Here is a 20074-nt window from a genome sequence, read left to right as displayed (position 1 = left end):
TATTTAATGTGAAAAAGTGTATAATATTTTTAAAAATGTTCTAATTTTTAAAAAATAAAGAAAACTCTGTAACTTTTAATATAAATAACAACATATTTTTGGAAAGTACAACAATAATGCCATATTTTCCATTAATTATTGGTTAATTTTTGTAAACAAATTTTGACAAATGAGTATTTCGAACAAAAACAAATTGCCTGTGGTTTTTGTAGACGTTTGTTGTACAACAACTCGTGTCGCTACTTTATTAATTTACTTTGTCCCGTTCCATTCATTCAAGCAGCTGTTCAGAGTTCGTCGCCGACCGTCCAATTTTTAACGGCGGCACAGAGTTGTACTTTCGTTCCCGAACGAATAAGGGTTGCCAGACTGCGATTTTTTATATGGGGATTAAAAAATGCCCAAAATTTTAAATTTTTATTTTATTAGGGTAATTCATAAAAATCAGGGCGCGTATTTTTCCCTCCCATTTTGTCTCCATAAATGGATGACAGAAATGGTGGGGTTTGTCGTGTGCACCCTGTAGGTAAATGTGTGAATGGTTGTAGAAATAAGAAGAAGGGAAAAATAAAGTTGGCAACGCGTCATTTGACATTTTTGAGAAAAAAAAAATGAAAGTAAACAAAAACAAACACGAGGAAAATTATTTGAAAACAGTAGATTGAATAGCTGAAAGGAATTGAAACAGTAGGAAGCCATTAGGGGATCCGAGGTTTCTCGGACCCTAATGTGCAAAATGTCGGTCTTTTTTCTTTGAGATTCAACGAAGCAGCAAGTGGCAAGTGCGCACAATAAAAGTCGCCTAAGCATTTTTAAAGTCTTTATTTAAATCAAACAATATAATATAAATTATATAAATTAAACACCAAAAAAAAAAGGTTATACAAATATTTCAACGCCACCTCTGCCGACTTCCAACGTGGGATCTTTCATTTGGGAACATCGGCTCCGCACTGCCAATCCTGGGGTGCGCAGGTATACCCAAAGGTTTCGACCATAAAGATTTTTGACCCTGAACGACAAGACGGACTGACAGTACCTTTTAAATAATTAATAAAAAAAAAAAGGTAAATAATAAATAAAAAAATTTATATATATATAAAATAACAAGCTTACCATTGGTTAGAATCGGACCAGACCGCTGGCCAAAAATTACCGCCAAGCGTGCGCGACGTTAGGGTTGAGCTCAGGCCTAGTTTTTTAGAAGAATTTGCGGCAGATTTGCACCCAGTAGCTCAGTATTTTTATACGTATATATATGTAAAAAAAAAATAAATATATATAAATAATTATTTAAAAGATATTTAAAATTTTTGCAAACTGACCTGAATTACCCGGACCTGGACAGAATACGGACGACGGAAACCCCACTGCAACACCTGCCAACTCCATAGCCGTAGGACCTGTAGAAGAAAGAGGAGAAAATAAAGATAAAATACTTAAAAGCTAAAATATAAGGATACTTAAAAGCTAAAATCTAAAGATACTTAAAATCTAAAAATACTTAAAAGCTAAAATCTAAAGATACTTAAAATCTAAAAATACTTAAAAGCTAAAATCTAAAGATACTTAAAATCAAAAAAAAAATATATACTTTAAAGCTAAAATCTAAAAATACTTAAAAGCTAAAAGATAAAAATACTTAAAAGCTGAAATCTAAAAATACTTAAAATTTAAAAATTTGATAAAACTAAAAGCTGAAAACAATTTGTCAAAAGCTAAATTCTTAAATCTATTTAAAACTTAAAACCTAAAATTTAAAACATACTGCTTTAAAACTAAGAGATTATATTGTGAAATCATACTACTAAAGCCTAAATCTACTTAAATCTAAAGCTTAGAATCTACAAAAACTTAAAATTGGAAAACTAAAGAAAATTTGTTAATCTAAAAGCTAAATGTGTTAAACCAATAATTTGTATATAAAAATTTTTTTGTAATAATAAATATCTCCCTTAAACTCATTTTTTTTGGATATTGTCCATTAAAAATTTTTGTAAAATTTAAATTTTGCCGTAAGCTAAGAAAAATTCTAATAATTAATAAAAAAAATTATGTTTATAACGTTTTAAAGAAATTTTGAAAAGTTGTGTCATTAATATGATTTGGTAATTTGTTTGAAAAGCGGCGGTAAGTAGGGGAAGTGAATGTTTGCAGGGAAGATTTGGGGGACGTCAAGGAAGAGGACGTCATGGTGAGGTTGAATCCTCTAGTGGGAGGACAATAATGTGTATAGGTATGACCGCAGGGAGATGCAGGACTACTTTTAGGCCCCTTTTATTTTTAACGAATACCCTAAATGCTGGTATGATTTTTGTGTCAGTGTGTGTTGATGGTCCAGATTGCCGGCAAGAACCACCCCATCCGGCGAGCTTTAGCCGCGCAATACGCGGGCATACCAGCGTCGCTGGCAATCTGGCCACTTTGTCCCTTTTTGTTTAATTGTTTTCTGTTTTGTCCTTAGGACAAAACAGATGCTGAAAAACACCACTACAATTAATACAATTTTTATAAATATAAACATTAAAATGTTCTATTTATTGATTAGTATAAATTATGCATTTATAAATTTGGTTTTAAATTTAAGTTTTCATTAATTTTCATATTAAATTTACAATTGTCTTCTTTTTTTTATAAAACATGCATTGTTTTGATAACAAACAGTGACATTTTCTGTTGTTTTGTATGGGAACACTGCGAAGTTTAATCTTGTACTCAGAAACATCAAAGGGGATTAACATCAGATTAAATTTATGATTAGATTAACTAATCAGATTATTAATTGGCATTTGATTACCAACTCAAAAACTCGCTCTAAGTGTGTTATAAAAAAGCAAATTTCAGACTTTGATCATTAGATTAACGTCAGCGTGATTTTCGGAATAGGGACTTCAATGTGGAATTGGGTCAATTATGGACCAAGTTCTCCATAATTTAAAGATTTTTTTAATTCTACCATAATTCTATCATAATTATAACTTTTGGAATGATGTATTAGCTATAAATTGATTTTCCGTAAGAGTGTTATATTGGCGGACGGATCATCATAATTTTAGGTTTCATTTCGGTTAGTAAAATTTTTCGTCGAATTCTTTAATTACATCGACATTTGAAAGCCAATTATGTGCGTTTAAGTCATTTTAAAAACAAATTAATTTTACATAGGCAATTTTTATTAATCGATTGAGAGAAATGAAACGATTTATTCGTTATTTAAAATTTGTCAATTTTCTGTTATTCAAACTACATTTAACTATTTTAAAAACCTAATAGCAAAGACAAAATTCCCAATAAATGTATACATATTTATATTTCCCGCTTTTAATAACTACACTCAAAACTATTTCATGGATGCTATCTTCACATCCATAATAAAAACAACAAATTTTGTTATCATTATTCAGCTGTTTACTCCACCGAAATTTTGTTCGATTTCTGCTTTTCTCTGATTAATCATAGGAAAATTAATAATTTTTGTCCACAAAACGTTTGGAATATGTATTAAAAGATGAATAATAATAATCCAAACATAATATTTAATCCCTTGATAAGTGCAATACAAAAAGTTGTGCTATATGAAACTAGAACGGTAAGAAAATAAACAAGAAAACCTTTTGTAGAAGGAGTAAATAAATAAAGTTATTTTTTAGCGTTTGTATTTGGTGGGCAGTAATAATAGAGAAACACGCTTTCGTCTGCTAACTATCGATCGCACGCAACACGATCGTTTGGTAATAGATGAAAATCCTAATGAATTCAATGCCTTGGAGATACGAAGATTCCTCAGCTCTTTGGGAGGCTCACCTAAGGTTATATCAGCCTATGGAGTATTGGGTTTTGTAAGATTCTTGGAGGGGTACTATTTAATATTGGTAACAAAGCGAAAATGTTGTGCTCATTTGGGCATGCATTTAATTTATACCATCAAGGATACGGTTATGGTTAAGGTCAATGAACCCACCGTTGCCCTAAAAACCCCACATCCCTATGAGGAGCGCTATAAGAAAATGTTTCAAAATATCGATTTAAGGAGTAATTTTTATTTTTCGTACTCCTATGACTTAACACGCACTTTACAGTATAATTGTTCGGCACCCAGATATGTGGGTCCTCATGTGGATATTGAAACTGATGAGCCTTTGCCGGATTGGGATTCTTTAACAAATAATGTAGAGAACTCTAATGAGCGGGTAGATTATGCGTTTAGGAGCTGTTCGCGTAAACGTTTTGTTTGGAATGCATTTCTATTGGAACCCATGCTGTCGTGTGGCATTATGTTGAGGGATTGGCTTTTGGAGGTAACTCATGGCTATGTTAGTCAATCGTGTATTAGTGTTTTTGGAAGACGGGTAAATGTTTGCTTGATAGCACGCAGAAGTACCAGATTTGCTGGTACAAGATTTCTAAAACGTGGAGCTAATTTTCGTGGCGATGTGGCCAATGAAGTGGAGACAGAACAAATTGTAACAGATGGTCATAATATGTGTTCTTTTACGCAAATGCGTGGCTCGGTGCCATCACATTGGTCTCAGGACATTAGTAAAATGGTACCAAAACCACCTATACAACTAGATATTTCCGATCCCTATGCCCAAACTCCGGCAAGGCATTTTGAAAGATTACTCTTTCACTATGGTTCACCTATTATTATCTTGAATTTGGTTAAGAAACGTGAAAAGCGTCAACATGAAAATATCATTGCAAAGGAGTTGGTTAACAGCATACGGTATTTGAATCAATTTTTGCCACCTCAACATCGCATGAAATACATACACTTTGACATGGCTCGCAAAAGTCGAGGCGGTGGTAATGTTATGGAAATGTTAGCAGACATTGCTGAATCAGTAGTACAGCAAACTGGCATGTTTTTTAAAGCACGCGGTCATCCATTGTCCTTCCAAACTGGATTGGTGCGCACAAACTGTGTTGATTGTTTGGATCGTACAAATACAGCACAGTTTGCTATTGGCAAATGTGCTTTGGGTCATCAGTTGGAGCGCTTGGGTTTTATAAAATCTCCTAATTTAGAATTTGATTCGGACTGTGTTACCATGCTAGAGAATTTATACGAGGAACATGGTGATACCTTGGCTTTGCAATACGGTGGTTCTCAATTGGTTCACCGTATTAAGACATATCGCAAGACTGCTGCTTGGGCCTCACAAGGCAATGATATTATGCAGACGTTGAGTCGTTATTATAGCAATACCTTTAACGATACCGAAAAGCAGCACAGTATTAATTTGTTTTTGGGCTATTACAAGCCCAGTAAGAGTCATTTGAAACGTAAGTAGTTTTGGAATTATAAAATTAGAGAAATTTAAAACTTTGTTTACAAATTTTCAGAAAACCAACCCATTTGGGAGCTACAAACCGACTACTATATGCACAATGCTTACAAACCTTTAACGCCGGCCAATGAGACTCGGCTCATCACCGATTGGGTACGCATGAAAGTTCGCAAATGTCTACCATATTCCTGTTCGGATGCCAATAAAATTGTTAAAGAACTATTTCGGGTACACAGCAAAGATTTAGAAATGATTGATGGTTATTCTAACTATCATCAATCATTCAAATGGACAGACTTAAGTGAACATATATCATTTGAAATCAGTCAATTAGCCATGCGTCACTTGCCAACTTTTCGCACTAACTACTCACCATTCCAAAGGCAAATACAAGAACGTAAAAAGCCTAAAAATCCCTCACTTACAGGACAAAGTTCAACTAGTTCGACTACCAGTAATGATTCAAGTTCTACCTCTGAAGCTTCCGACAGTTCATCGGATGAGGAATTTAGTGCCTCTTTATCGTTGAAAGAACAAAATCTAAACAAAACTCTGGATAAAGAAGCACCTTTAACTTTGGCCACTCTATTGCCACCCATGGAAGAGGTGTACGGTTGCAAGGTAAGTAATCCATCTAAAGAAAATATGGCTATTTACAAACGTTATGTACAAATGGCTAAATTAACAACACAACCCTTGAGTGCCACTGGTGGTGTAGCATCACAAACCATGACAATAGCAGGCAACAATTTATCCTCTTCATCTCCAAGTACACCAAATGCACGTAATACGGGCATACAATTAAAACCTCTAAGTGATTATGGTACAGATTCGTATTTGTCGGTTAAACCGCCTACTGTAAGTGAGGAAAGTCAACGTATTTATGAAGAATACTGTAAAAGTCCACGAAATTTTAACGCTGTACCCAAAATAGATGAAATGGATAAGTTATATCGTTACGTTTTAATGCTCTGATTAAAAAAAAAAACAACAATATTTATATACTATTTATAAAATATATAATAAACAAAATTATTACCTAATGCAAGATAATCTATTGAAATTACAAATTTTTCACATTTAGATAACTATAATGTAAATTTTTGCTCCTTTGAAATTGTCGGTAGATAGTTCACCCAGGTATTCATACCCAAAAGCTAAACAAATTTCAAAAATATTTAATTTTTTACGCTTGCGAAAGTGTTTATTTTCATACGATTCCTTCATGTCTTTGGTTAATACTAAATACTTTTTATCTACAATTGCAAAATAGATACACAATACAATTATACTAGAAAAAATTAACATTAACAATTTGTAAACAACAACAATTTTTGCACAACAAAAACAGGAAAAAAAAACAAAATTTTAACAAAAAATCGAATATTCAAATATTCATCCTAAAAATATACTACAAAATATGCAATAAAATTAAAAGCCTAAAAGTCTATGGCTCAATTAATCATCTAGTCGACGTTGTTTTAGGTTCTCCATCAACGGTATTGTTCACTGAAGTCGTAGGTTTCTCATAGACATTTTCCTGTCTCGGTAATGTAGATTCTTGTTGCTGCAAATGCATGGGATTATAACCGGCTTTCTGTCCCATATTCATAGGAAATGTTGGCTGTGGATGATTGTGTATGGGTGTTGTGGCCTTATAAACACCAGCCAATTCTTGTGATAACATATATTGCTCCTGTTCGGGATAATCATGTTCACAATGATGTTCTCCACAGATTTTACATTCATAAATATTTGGACGTAAAGCAATTTGGAAACGCTAAATGGAATGAAATAGTTATAAAAATAATATAATTTTATAATTTATCAAAAACTTACTTCTGCTAAACTGCTACCTTGAGCTTTCCACAAATTGATTATAGCATAATACGGTATACAGACCAGAGAGAATGAGGCAAACATCCATCCGATGCCATAGGCCCAATCGGGATAGGTATAGTTTCCATTGTGATAGGTGGGCTCTTTGTAATTAATTAAACTTAATATCCAAATAGCCTAGACATAAATAGAAAATAATTTTGTAATAACCTCAAAAGCTTTTCTTATATATTTTATATTTTCTGTTGTTAACTTACAAATAACAAACATGGTCCGCATAATATCCAACATGATTTCAAATACAAGGACGGTGCCTTGCCTGTCATTTGTTTAACATTTTTCGATAGTCTTCCTGTACCATAGAACCAAGCAATTGCAATCATTTGACAAAAAGCTAAAAACATAATCGTAACAGAGGCAGCATAATGATCCATTAATTGAAAGAAGTATATACCACCCTATAATGAAAAGGTGAAATTAAAAATTATTTGTTGGAAATTAAAATCGGTAGATAAGGCCTCCTTTAGGAAACCAGTTTGTCACAGTAAATAGTTCATACATATATCACAGGTTTCCCTATCATGAGTTGCTTTATCATATTCTTTACAAAAGTTCCGTTATGAAAGCTTAAAGATAGATAGATAGATAGATAGATAGATAGATAGATAGATAGATAGATAGATAGATAGATAGATAGATAGATAGATAGATAGATAGATAGATAGATAGATAGATAGATAGATAGATAGATAGATAGATAGATAGATAGATAGATAGATAGATAGATAGATAGATAGATAGATAGATAGATAGATAGATAGATAGATAGATAGATAGATAGATAGATAGATAGATAGATAGATAGATAGATAGATAGATAGATAGATAGATAGATAGATAGATAGATAGATAGGTAGATAGATAGATAGATAGATAGATAGATAGATAGATAGATAGATAGATAGATAGATAGATAGATAGATAGATAGATAGATAGATAGATAGATAGATAGATAGATAGATAGATAGATAGATAGATAGATAGATAGATAGATAGATAGATAGATAGGTAGGTAGGTAGGTAGGTAGGTAGAGATAGATAGATAGATAGATAGATAGATAGATAGATAGATAGATAGATAGATAGATAGATAGATAGATAGATAGATAGATAGATAGATAGATAGATAGATAGATAGGTAGATAGATAGATAGATAGATAGATAGATAGATAGATAGATAGATAGATAGATAGATAGATAGATAGATAGATAGATAGATAGATAGATAGATAGATAGATAGATAGATAGATAGATAGATAGATAGATAGATAGATAGATAGATAGATAGATAGATAGATAGGTAGGTAGGTAGATAGATAGATAGATATCCACACAGAGGGAAAAAGAAATATACACGCTTGGTACCAAATTGGCACCAAAGAGTTTGTAATTTTTCAATAACAACCGTTGTCAAAGTATATACATACGTACGACAACACTATGTCGCAACGTTGTCAACATTGCAACAATTCGTTGTCGAAATCTAAATTTTTTACACATACGTTGTCTAAATGTTAACAAACGTGGTAAGTTCACTACTGCAAACAATCCGTTGCCAATAGTGAGCTTACCACGTTTGTTAACATTTAGACAACGTATGTGTAAAAAATTTAGATTTCGACAACGAATTGTTGCAATGTTGACAACGTTGCGACATAGTGTTGTCGTACGTATGTATATACTTTGACAACGGTTGTTATTGAAAAATTACAAACTCTTTGGTGCCAATTTGGTACCAAGCGTGTATATTTCTTTTTCCCTCTGTGCAAAACATTTTTTTACTTACCTGTATTAAATTTGGCAGTCCGAATAAAAATGATATGACACAAACTATTAAAACTACAATCTCGTGATAACCTAAATGTTTTTTAATCCAATTGGGAAAACCGTCCTGTATCGAAGTGACCACCACTTCAACAATGGCAAACTGTAAATCAAATTAAACAAAAGTTATATTCAATATGTGTTTAAAATTTGAAATATAAAACTTCAGACTCACCTGTGAATTTAAACCCAAACACAATAACATAAAGAAAAACATTACGGCCCATAATTGAGCATAGGGCATTTTGGCCATAGCTTGTGGGTAAACCACAAATATTAATCCCGGCCCATCGCTGATGACATCTTTAACATTTGTATTCTGTTCCAAAGCCAAATTGCCCAAGGTGGCAAAAGCAAAGACACCAACCAGCAAACTAGTCAAAATATTCACCACACTCACTGCCACCGTATCACGTAAAATATTGTTATTGTATTTGTTGTAGCTGGCAAATGAAATCATCGAACCGAATGTTATGCCCAATGAATTGAAATTTTGCGAGGCAGCATTAATCCAAACGTTGGCATTTTTCAATTCGGACCAATTGGGTCTAAAGAAATAACGTAAACCATCATCGGCACCCTCCAAGGTGACAGCGCGACCCATTAGAATAATGATTAAAATGAAGGGGAAAGTGGCGGTAAAATAACGGACCTAAAATTTTTCAGAGGGTACTTCAGTCTAGATTCTTCTGTTAATATAATTAAAATTGATCAAACCTTTGCTGATGATTTAATGGATTTCCAGGTGGCAAAGTAAACCATTAACCAGGCACATATTAAACAGGCAAACAATTCCCAACGCATTTCTCCAGGATACTCTATACCGGGACTTATCTGCAGCACTTTGTTTCTGTGTTAAAGAATTCTCTTAAGTTTGTTTGAAGTTTTTATGGTTTATTATTTTTTTGACTACTTACTGGAAAAATTCTTCTGAGGGCGTTCTCGAGGATGCAGGTGCTGTGGTATTGTCTGACAAACGTTGAGGCACCCAACAGTCGGGAGTATTCCATCTAAAAAATATAAATGCAAGTTTAGATTTATTAGGGTTTGGTAAATTTTTGTTTCTTATTACCGATTATTGCAATCTATCCAGGGTTGATCTGTTTTAAAGGCTGTGAAGAAATAGTATATGGAATAGCCAATTATGACACTGTAATAGGTGGACATTAAAAATGACACTACGACACTTGCCAAACCAGCACCTAAAATTAAAATGAAATGTTAAAAAAAATCTAACATAAAACTAAAATTAAACAAAACTAAAGAGTTTAGAATATACAAAAGTTTTTATTTTCTTCAAATATAACTTCCTATTATTTTAGCAATTTTTATTATTATTTATTTTTTAATGTATTTCAACGATTTATTATGATTTATTCCTTTCCTTATTAAAATTCTAATAAATAACCTAAATAATTATGTTTACAATTTAAAAAAATTACACTAATTGCTCCTAAACATAAATACAAATTGACTTTAAAAAAAGTCTAGACAAATCATCATTTGTTAAACAAAAATTTAACCATAAAACTAAAATTATAGACGCTATAATTCTCAGTTATAAAAATTTATTTGCAACCATAATTAGTATGATTTTTATAGACATAACGACTAATATGCAGATGTAGTTAAAAGTTTAAACTGATTTGATTGTGTATAACACTTGAAAACAATTATAATTACTTTTCTAATGAAAAAAGCTAAACTAATAAATATTTATTAGTAAAAAAGAATTTATATAACTGTAAGTACATATTAAGAGCGGATTTTTTTTTTAAATTTTAAGTATCAGATATAGTGTTATAAACCTTGCAAGGGTAAAGGTATAAAATTCATAACTTACGATATTATAAAAATTGTTTGCATCACGCTACTATCTTAAGATTCCCACAAATACTATGGGTTTGAAAATCACAACTAGTTCTAAAACGTGTGTATTTTGTCTACAGCAGATTTGGTTTTAAGTTAACATAAATGAGAATAATTTTCAACTTCGGAACTAGTTCTGTGCAATAGTAGTCTATAGTGCTGACTATAGACCAGTCTATAGTGCTGACTATAGACCAGTCTATAGTGCTCACTATAGACCAGTCTATAGTGCTGACTATAGACCAGTCTATAGTGCTGACTATAGACCAGTCTATAGTGCTGACTATAGACCAGTCTATAGTGCTGACTATAGACCAGTCTATAGTGCTGACTATAGACCAGTCTATAGTGCTGACTATAGACCAGTCTATAGTGCTGACTATAGACCAGTCTATAGTGCTGATTTCAACATAGGATTTCGAAAACTTTAATTTTGAATATACTTTGGAGGTCCAAACTAGCGTATATTATTTAATGATATGAAATATAATAAAAGCTAAAAGAAAACAACTAGAATATTGTTTTCTTTTAGCTTTTATTATATTTAGTCAGGACTATTCGCCGATCATCAGAAATATTTCTACCCAAACGTTGCTATAAAGTATGTTTCACTGTGAAGACCTCAAATAACTGCAACTGCGAATTTAAAATCTTATTAAAATTAATATTTAGTTTTTATATAATTGGCCCTATTTAGCTCTTTTACATCATAATTTTAAATTAGCTATGACATATACTTTTAAATATTAACTTAATTTCTTTATAAATGCGACTCAAATCATTATGGTAATATTACATAGTCCTCTATGTTTATGGAACAAGATCTATTTGGAATTATATTGTTTGCAAATAAAATGAGGTGTGTACAAACATTTAAAAATGTTGGTACTTATTAATGAATAATTAATTTTTTACTGCATTAATTTTTCAATTTGTTTTTCAAATCCCTTAGATGTCATTATAGATAAATTTAACGCCTACATACATACGTACATTCGTACGTATTTATTGTTAGTTTAAAAATATTTATTTATTTCCTGGTTGATTGTCTATTTGAATTTGTTTTATTTTATTATGACCGTTTTACAAATAAAATAGTACTACAGCAGCCACATTTTCCGCTTTGTTACAATTTACTAATTAGCATACGGTTGAAAAATTTCTACACTACACTTCTCTCCACTAGAAAATAAATCATATGCATTAGAGAATGAAGATATTATTTGTATTTTAGACATAAATTCTAAATAATTAGATCATGGTAACAATGAGCATCGATAACTGTAGATTATTTATGTTAAAAATCAAGATCATTTGTAAGGGACAAACTTCAAAAAATACACCAATTATTTCTATTTTTGATTATCGCTTATGATTATTTGGTACTTACCCTTAAATAGTGGACACAGTTGTCCTAAAGCACCTATGGGCCCTCTGCCTGTATATTGGCCAATTGATAATTCCATAAATAACAACGGTATACTGCAGATAATCAATATAATACAATAAGGAACCAAGAAAACACCTGGAAATAAAAAATTAATAAATTTATTACAAATTTAATGGCAATTCAGGTCAGATAGAGGTCTGGACGTTGAGCCATAACGATCGGTCCTTATACCTAGTCCCCTACAGAAAATTATAAATACGTTTTATGTAAACATAAATTCATCTACAAAATTTTATGAGGATCGGTCCTTATGTTCCTCTAGCTCTCAGTTTTTCATCAATAAATTACTTTAATATATTGTAAACAAATTAAAACTTAACATAAATCACATTCTATACACAAAAGTGGTGTAGGGTGTCTTTCTTACTTGTTTTGTGCTTATATAGAGGCTAGGATTATATGAGATCTGATTTTCACAAAATTTTACAATATAAAATCTGAGTAAAAAAATGTATCTCGATATATGACTGTTCAAACTGTATTCTGGGAGCCGCTAGTATGAAGGCCTTCAGCTCTAAAAAGTTGTGTTATCACAAAAACGGGAAACATTTTGTTTTTTTTTTTTTTGAAACAATGCTATTTTTTTATATCGGTCTATAATTTTCATAGTTTTCGCTTATTCCGAAAATCACCGAAAAGCATATATTTCATTGATTAATAAATATAGTAAATTACCTTCGGAAATTTTTTCCAATAAGTTGTAGCTCCCATTTAAGGTGCAAAAAATATTCCCGGATCGGTCCATAATTGGGCCTAGCCCCCATATAAAGTCCACTTCCGAAAACGACTTAAATGTTCATATTCCATTTATAAAAAAGATATTGGGATAAAATTTGAGCACAACATATTGTACAGCCAACATTTTCTGAACAAAGATCGAAATGGATAGACTACTCTTATTTTCAAAAAGGATTGAATAAGGTTGGCAATCGTTTCGAAACGGTAATGAGTTAACGGTTTAGGTATTTTGGCTTATTTCGGTAATGGTATTTTAGCGTTATCGGTATGTTGGCTTAATTCGGTAGTAGTATCTTAGCGTTGTCGGCATTTTGGCTTATTTCGGTATTGATACTTTTGCGTTCGGTATTTTGTCATTTTGCGGTAACGGTAGTGATATATATTTTAGCGGCAATTTTAGTCTTAATAATAGCCTAGTCTATAATCTAACCTATATTATAGTCTATAGTCTAGTCAATATTGTAGACTACTTAGTCTATATGTAACTACTCTAGTCTATACTGATGTTAACACCCTGCAAAAATTGAGACTACTCCGCAAAACGCGTGTAAAGAGTACTCCTCAAAGGACTAGGACTGGTCCAAATATATGTCAAAAACATACTCCATTTAACATTATGATGTCATAGGTGAGGACCCCGTAATCCATCAATGCATTACATCGGAGTAATCCCAAAATTAGTTCCTTGTTGAAATTATGGGAGTACATGATCCTATGTAATGCAGGCTATGGACCATGTTGTCTAATAATGTTTACAGGCGAGTAGTTTTTGGATTACCTAATTGGATTATATGCTCCAATAATTTTTGCAGGGCAATATTAATTAAGTGAAGATTTATTTACTTTTTGGAAATTTTATTATTTTAAAAGAATAGCGGCAACTGTATTTTTGCGGTATCGGTATTTTGAGTTCTTTTGGTGGTGATATTGTAGCGTTATCGGTATGATGACTTATTTCGGTATTGTTATTTTAGCGTTATCGGTATTTTGGCATATTTCGGTATTGGTATTTAAGCTGTAACGGTAGTAGCGCTGAAAAAGTATTTTTGCGTTAACGATAGCTTAGCGATAATGGCTGCCAACGTTGCTCAAAATCAATCATCATAAGATAGAAGTAATAGTCTTTTAAATGTTGAGATATTGATTGTTTTCAATACAGGTTATAATTGATTGATTGATCGATTTCAATACAGGTTATAATTAAAATTTTCACCACAACCAAATTAATTTCAACTTATTTATCCATGTTGTTATTATAATTTTTTGTTTCTTCTATTAATTTCATAGTCCAATTTTGAGCTCATCGGATGTCATCATTTCTTTGATTGTAGCAATAACGTTTTCCTTTCCAAATAAAATGTCACAAAGATGACAAATTTGCCAAAGTTTTATTTTATAGCATTCGCACTTCATTTCGCAACGGATCTAGCTGATGTGGTATTTGTTTGTTAAAAAAAAATAATAAAATAAAATGAAATATTACGCTTGATAGAAATAAATTTGCCTAAAGAAATGTATTTTGTGCCACACATGAGTTTGTGTGATTTCTACTGAAAAGAAATTAGCGGAAACTGTAGATAATCTTTAGTATTTGTTTCTTTCCTCCAAAGATAACAGATCTTAGTTTTCATATTTTCTTAAACAAAATGTGTTTTTTATAGAAAAGAGCATACAAAATAATAACACTACGTCAACATGTATCATCATCATACTATTTGTTACTCGGGACAAAAGTTTAAAATTTATAATATTTTTATTTTACTATGATACGTATCATAATATAGATTTTATTTAATCTTTTTTAAACAATTGGATGTAAAAGGAAATTAGTATTTAAATATTTAAGCGTTTTTTTTTCTGTTTGCTATTGTTTTTATAGTTTAAATACTCGTTTTAGTTATAAATTTAAATGATATATTAACGTGGGAATTTTGAATTAATTTCGAATTATAAATATAAACTTACCTCCTCCACTTTTGTAGCACATGTAGGGAAAACGCCAAACATTGCCCAAACCCACTGAGTAACCAATACATGCCAATACGAATTGCATTTTATTGCCCCAATGTTGATTTCTGGGTTTCAAATTGGATGTTTCATCAGACATATCCATTAAACTATCATCGTCATCATCATCGACACCGGGTAGTCTGTTAGAAAAGTAATGTATTAGATTTAATTAAATTTTTATTTTCTAGTTGAAATATGATAAACTAACTTTGATGGCATTATCAACACTAGAGACTAAAAGAGCGTTTAACCGGACGGATAGATCACATAATTCTGTGCGTTTGGAAATATTTTACTGAATTTTTTTTTGTCAGAGAGAGTCTGTTTTTTTGGTTTAAAAAGGTATTAATGCTTTTATTAAAATGTTATATATTTTTGAAACGAGGTCTGGCAAAGAAATTCTTTAAATATATTTTATATAAATTGTAATTGGGTTTTTTATATAGGTTCGTTTAAAGATCTAACTGACACCTGTCAAATATGTGAGAAGCGTTAATTTTCACAGCTAAATCGCTATCTTGAAGTAAGATAACCAGTCGCGCAACTAATATTTTTTTGTCAGATCTCTTTTCCAGTTCGTATACTTTTTGAACTGACCTCGTATATTTGAATAAAATTCAGCCATTTTGACTATATTGTGTTAAAATATTTAAATTAGTTTAAAATATAATTTTTCTTTAAATAATGCCTTTATAAAATGTTAAAGAAAATAAATACATAACAATATTTTTTGTGTAACCTGATATTTGTATTTGTTTAAAAAATTCTCATCAAAAAAATAATTTAAAATGCAGCATTTTTCTACATGATCATCGGTATAATTAGTTTATCATCATGTTTTGTAATGTGTTTTAATAATCACCCCTATTCTGGATTTCAATTCGAGTCAAAAGTTTCTCCGTTTGGCAACTTTGTTATTCTGCATTTTGATTCGAATCTCCTTCACTACAATAACAACTTACAAAAAGGAATTTACGATCGTAAAGTACTACACATTCATACGAAATAGAATTGCTTCTTCTTTTTCTTACGATTCCCCTTTTTGTTGGAATACTGAAACGTTCTCCATTAATTTAAAGGGTTGGCGTAAACAATGACAAATTTCATTGGCGCCAACAGAGCTTAACATATTTACCGACAGCCAGAAGGCAATTAGGATCAAGTTAAATCTAAGATTGTATTGGATAGTAAGAATACTTTTCCAGAGGTAAGGTTTATGGGTACCAGGCCGAGGGCGAGCTCCCTTCCATTAAAGGGAATGAGAGCAATGCGAGAAATCTCCTCAAAATAAGCAAGTCTGAGGTTAGTATGATGGTACGTATTCTGAGTGGACACATCATTACGGGCGGATTCTGACGAATGTAGAGCATGTGGAGAGGACAGTGGAACTCTGGAACACTGTCTTTGTCAATGTCAGGCATTGGGCGAAGTTAGATCCAAATATCTTGGGAGTGATATTATTCCGGAATTACATCCAGGAAACTGAGTTTCTGAATATTGAAAGGCAATACATTCAGTGAACACTTTTTAAAATTTCATGAAAAAGAGCACACAACAGGGTTGATAGTGGACTAGGTGTATTTGGTGTAGTATACATCCTCCTATCAACCTAACCTAACAGAAGTCCATTTATCAAGTTCTTAAAGGAAGTTTTTAAAGGATGCTTCAAATAAATATCTATTTACAATCACCATCATCAAAAAAGATTATATTGATTTTGTCATCCCGTTTGTTATACATCGAAACATTGGTCTAAGACTTATGAAAGAATATATATAGATTCTAAGACGATCTAGTCCGCCCGTCCGTTTATCTGTATGTCTGTTGAAAACATGGCATATTTTGAACGGAACGAGTTAGAGAGCTGAGAGGGAGACAGTTGCCAAAATAATTTCAGTTGTAGTTTGTTTGGTACTGAAAATAGACAATATCGTTCGACGAATTCACATGGACCCTTAAAAGGTCCTCTAATTATAACGCTCGTAACTAGCTTAAAAAAGCATGTATAGCGTCAAATTTCATGGTGATCGAAATTCGACATAAGAACTAAATTCTCTCTGTCAAATTTACCATAATTTACCCTAACTCCATATAAGGTCCCCTTCAGAAAATTACCATGATGCTCATAAATGGTTTATAAAAACATTTAAAGTGGTGAAATTGGACTTAAACAAGTTCTATAGGTACTACAATATCTCCTTCAAATATTATGAGGATCGGACCATAATAGACCCTACCCCCATATAAAGTCCCTCTCAGAAAATTACTTTAATGCTCATAAAGTTCCAATATAGCAACGAAATTTTACATAAAAAGTTTTTATAGGAACATAAATATATATGTAAAATTTAGAAAATGTCTATAAACCTTATAACTGACTTAAAAAAGCATGTATAGCTATCTAATTCGATATAAACCAGTATAATTAAAGCCATAATGTTTCGTCTGATATTTTGAGGATCAGTCCATAATAAGGTCTCCCTCATAAAATGACTTTAACGCTCTTAACGCTCTTAAAAGCCATAATGTTTCGTCAGATATTTTGAGGATCAGTCCATAATAAGATCTCCCTCATAAAATGACTTTAACGCTCTTAACTGGCTCAAAAATGCCAGTATAGCAAAGAAATTTGATATCAAAAGTATTATTGAAACCAAAATCTTTGTCAAATTTTATGAGAATCAGTCCATCATTTTATGAGAATCGGTCCATAAATCATTAAATTAGTTTATTTTGATAAAATATATTTAACTAGTGGTGCCCAGTCCGCGTTATAGGCCTTTGATTGGAAGTGTGGATTCTTCACAAAAACGTCTATATAGCACTAAAATTTTAAAATGATCGATTTGCGGTTTAGGTGTAATTCACTGAAAATTAAAACTTCGACGCCATCTGTCGCACAAATTTAAAATTTTACAGGTACACTTCTCACGATCCCTGAAACATAAACATATTTGAAATTTTGTCCTATCAGTAGCCGTAGTTCCTGAGATTATCGATTACGAACAAACATTACTCTTTTATTTATATAGATAGAAGATTAAGATTTATTGAATAAGTATATTGTGGTAGCAAACAACAAAAATATCGATTCATATACTATTAGGCCGCCTTCCGAAATGCACTTAAAATTTATGGGTATGGCCCTTCCGTATCCGTAAAGACATACGGACAGAATACTCGAATTTTATGTTAGGAAGAGTTAGAAATGGATTTTTTTTGTCCAAAAATTTTTGCATTCTGCCACACTGTGCATAATATTTTCTAAGGAAATCCCATATTAATCATTACCTTAATATTTATTAACATGATAAATTGAAATTTATAATGGATTCGCTAATTGTTGAAAAAACAATAATGTCTCGAGTCCATAATATTTGTTTCTATTAAAGTCTAGATATATTTGTTTTAAAATAAAAATTGTTAAAATTTTTCTTATTGAGAGTTTTAAATTTTCTTTGTACATATATTTTCTGAATCTAATAAAAACAAATATTAAATTTAATAATTTTAAATATAAACAATTATTGAGATCTAACTAATATTGTCATTTAATTTTGATTACGTGCATTTAATACATTAATATTTAAATCAAAATTTAATTGAAAATCTGATAAGTGTTTTTTTATTTCTCAATTAATCTGATCAAACTTTTTTTTTATTCAATGAAGCTTATTTATTTAATTGTTGTCAACACATTAAAATGTGTAAAATATAATTGTGTATATTTACAATTATTTTAATTTAATTGTTGTTTCAAAAGTTTTATTTTTAAAATTCTATATATTATATTTTTGTTTTGTTTTGTTCATTCATTTATTGTGATTATTAAACAATAGATACAGAGATATATACGTAATTGTAATAATAACATGTGGTTATTAAATAAAAAAGTAAATAATTAAAATTTACGAACATATAAATACTAAACAACGAAATAAAATTATAGGTATAATGGTCCGAAATTTGCTTTAACCGATTCTTTCTAACTAGTGATCAATCCCATCTTTAAGATTTTCTGTATCAGGGCTATGAACTGTCCTATTTTGGATGTAAAAATACTACTGACAAAATCGGATTAGAATTATTTCGATAAAAACGGGAAGAACTCCTTTTATCGGAATTCATAGGAATATTGTTTTCAAACAATTACAAGAAATTTAAAAATTTTATTTATGTAAAATGCGTGCTATTTATATTCTCCTCTCTGTCTATATAGATATTAATACCCACAAAATGTTACTCTCTTTATAATATAATAAGACTAATATTTCATTCGGTATTATTTATCTGATGTAACATTTCTATAGACGTATTTTGTTATTATTTTATAATTAAATTAAATTAATTACATGATTTATGCCATGATAAACATGTTTTAATTAATTGTAACACATTGGACACATGTATTTCCATGTAAAATGTGTGTTAAATTGTGTGTAAATAGATGAGTAATTTGTTTAAACAAACGTATGTTGAATTAAATTTAGGCGGCGAATATTAATTAGTTGAAACGACTGCGTAAAATGATCTATAAGAATCGTTCTTATATATCCGAATAAATAATAACAGTGCTACAAATAACCAGCTAGCATTTTTTGAAATGTTTGCTCACATTCGAGTCATTTTTGACTCTTGTGCACGATTAAAATGATCATATATACACTCATATTCTGGTCATAAATGATACTTTCGTCGGGAGGAAATGGTACGCTATCCGTGACTCTTCTAAAAGAGTATTTTATGAGCCCATCTTCTGATCAGTTCCGACTCATTAATGAGTCGAAATACTGGTCGTTTCGGAGTAATATTCGAATCATATTTTAGTAATTTTTTAGTCTTTTCTGAGACATTTTCCTTGGAATGTGTTTGTTGGTTAAAACAAAAAACTTATATAGTGATCAAAGAAGGTATTATCATCTAATGTTCGAAAACTCAGTTTTCTGGACGTAATTTCTAATAATTTTCCAATCAGTGTTCGTTGTGAATG

At 31.0% G+C, this 20074-nt stretch overlaps 2 protein-coding genes and 1 long non-coding RNA gene across 5 annotated transcripts in view; 1 reads left to right on the top strand and 2 right to left on the bottom strand.

The window, feature by feature from the left end:
- Window positions 1-935: 935 nt before the first annotated feature.
- Window positions 936-1534, bottom strand: LOC119609451. The gene is made up of 2 exons (XR_005231929.1): window positions 1117-1534; window positions 936-1039 (listed from the first exon to the last, which is right to left on the bottom strand). It is a non-coding gene; the product is annotated as an uncharacterized LOC119609451 (long non-coding RNA).
- A 1785-nt stretch (window positions 1535-3319) lies between these two features.
- Window positions 3320-6347, top strand: LOC119609361 (polyphosphoinositide phosphatase). Its single transcript, XM_037964111.1, has 3 exons — window positions 3320-3589; window positions 3651-5286; window positions 5347-6347. Exons 1-3 carry the CDS (start codon window positions 3509-3511, stop codon window positions 6264-6266), a joined length of 2637 nt encoding a protein of 878 aa, XP_037820039.1. The 5' UTR covers window positions 3320-3508; the 3' UTR covers window positions 6267-6347.
- Window positions 6348-6468: 121 nt separating this feature from the next.
- Window positions 6469-20074, bottom strand: part of LOC119609345 (sodium- and chloride-dependent GABA transporter ine) — a 28663-nt gene continuing 15057 nt past the window's right edge. The window contains exons 4-13 of one of the 3 annotated variants that reach the window (XM_037964084.1): window positions 15040-15224; window positions 12277-12411; window positions 10090-10219; window positions 9935-10027; window positions 9735-9867; window positions 9193-9669; window positions 8980-9120; window positions 7388-7588; window positions 7131-7307; window positions 6469-7071 (exon numbers count right to left, since the gene is read on the bottom strand). In XM_037964084.1, coding sequence (XP_037820012.1) covers window positions 6754-7071; window positions 7131-7307; window positions 7388-7588; window positions 8980-9120; window positions 9193-9669; window positions 9735-9867; window positions 9935-10027; window positions 10090-10219; window positions 12277-12411; window positions 15040-15224 — 1990 coding nt within the window. In that variant the 3' untranslated portion in view covers window positions 6469-6753. The remainder of the gene's footprint in view (window positions 7072-7130; window positions 7308-7387; window positions 7589-8979; window positions 9121-9192; window positions 9670-9734; window positions 9868-9934; window positions 10028-10089; window positions 10220-12276; window positions 12412-15039; window positions 15225-20074) is intronic. The other 2 variants (XM_037964100.1, XM_037964092.1) reach the window with 2 other exon arrangements.

The sequence above is a fragment of the Lucilia sericata genome, unplaced genomic scaffold (genome assembly GCF_015586225.1).
Source record: "Lucilia sericata isolate MDLA Ls3-8-SP2 unplaced genomic scaffold, ASM1558622v1 Contig000023F_arrow, whole genome shotgun sequence".
Taxonomy (NCBI): Eukaryota; Metazoa; Arthropoda; class Insecta; order Diptera; family Calliphoridae; genus Lucilia; species Lucilia sericata.
This window is presented reverse-complemented; position numbering and strand designations above follow the sequence as displayed.

Coding starts and splice junctions, on each gene's coding strand:
- LOC119609361 (XM_037964111.1), top strand. CDS start 3,509: ATGAATAATAATAATCCAAACATAATATTTAATCCCTTGATAAGTGCA. Junction 3,590..3,650: donor TGCTATATGAAACTAGAACG/GTAAGAAAATAA, acceptor GTTATTTTTTAG/CGTTTGTATTTGGTGGGCAG. Junction 5,287..5,346: donor CAGTAAGAGTCATTTGAAAC/GTAAGTAGTTTT, acceptor ACAAATTTTCAG/AAAACCAACCCATTTGGGAG.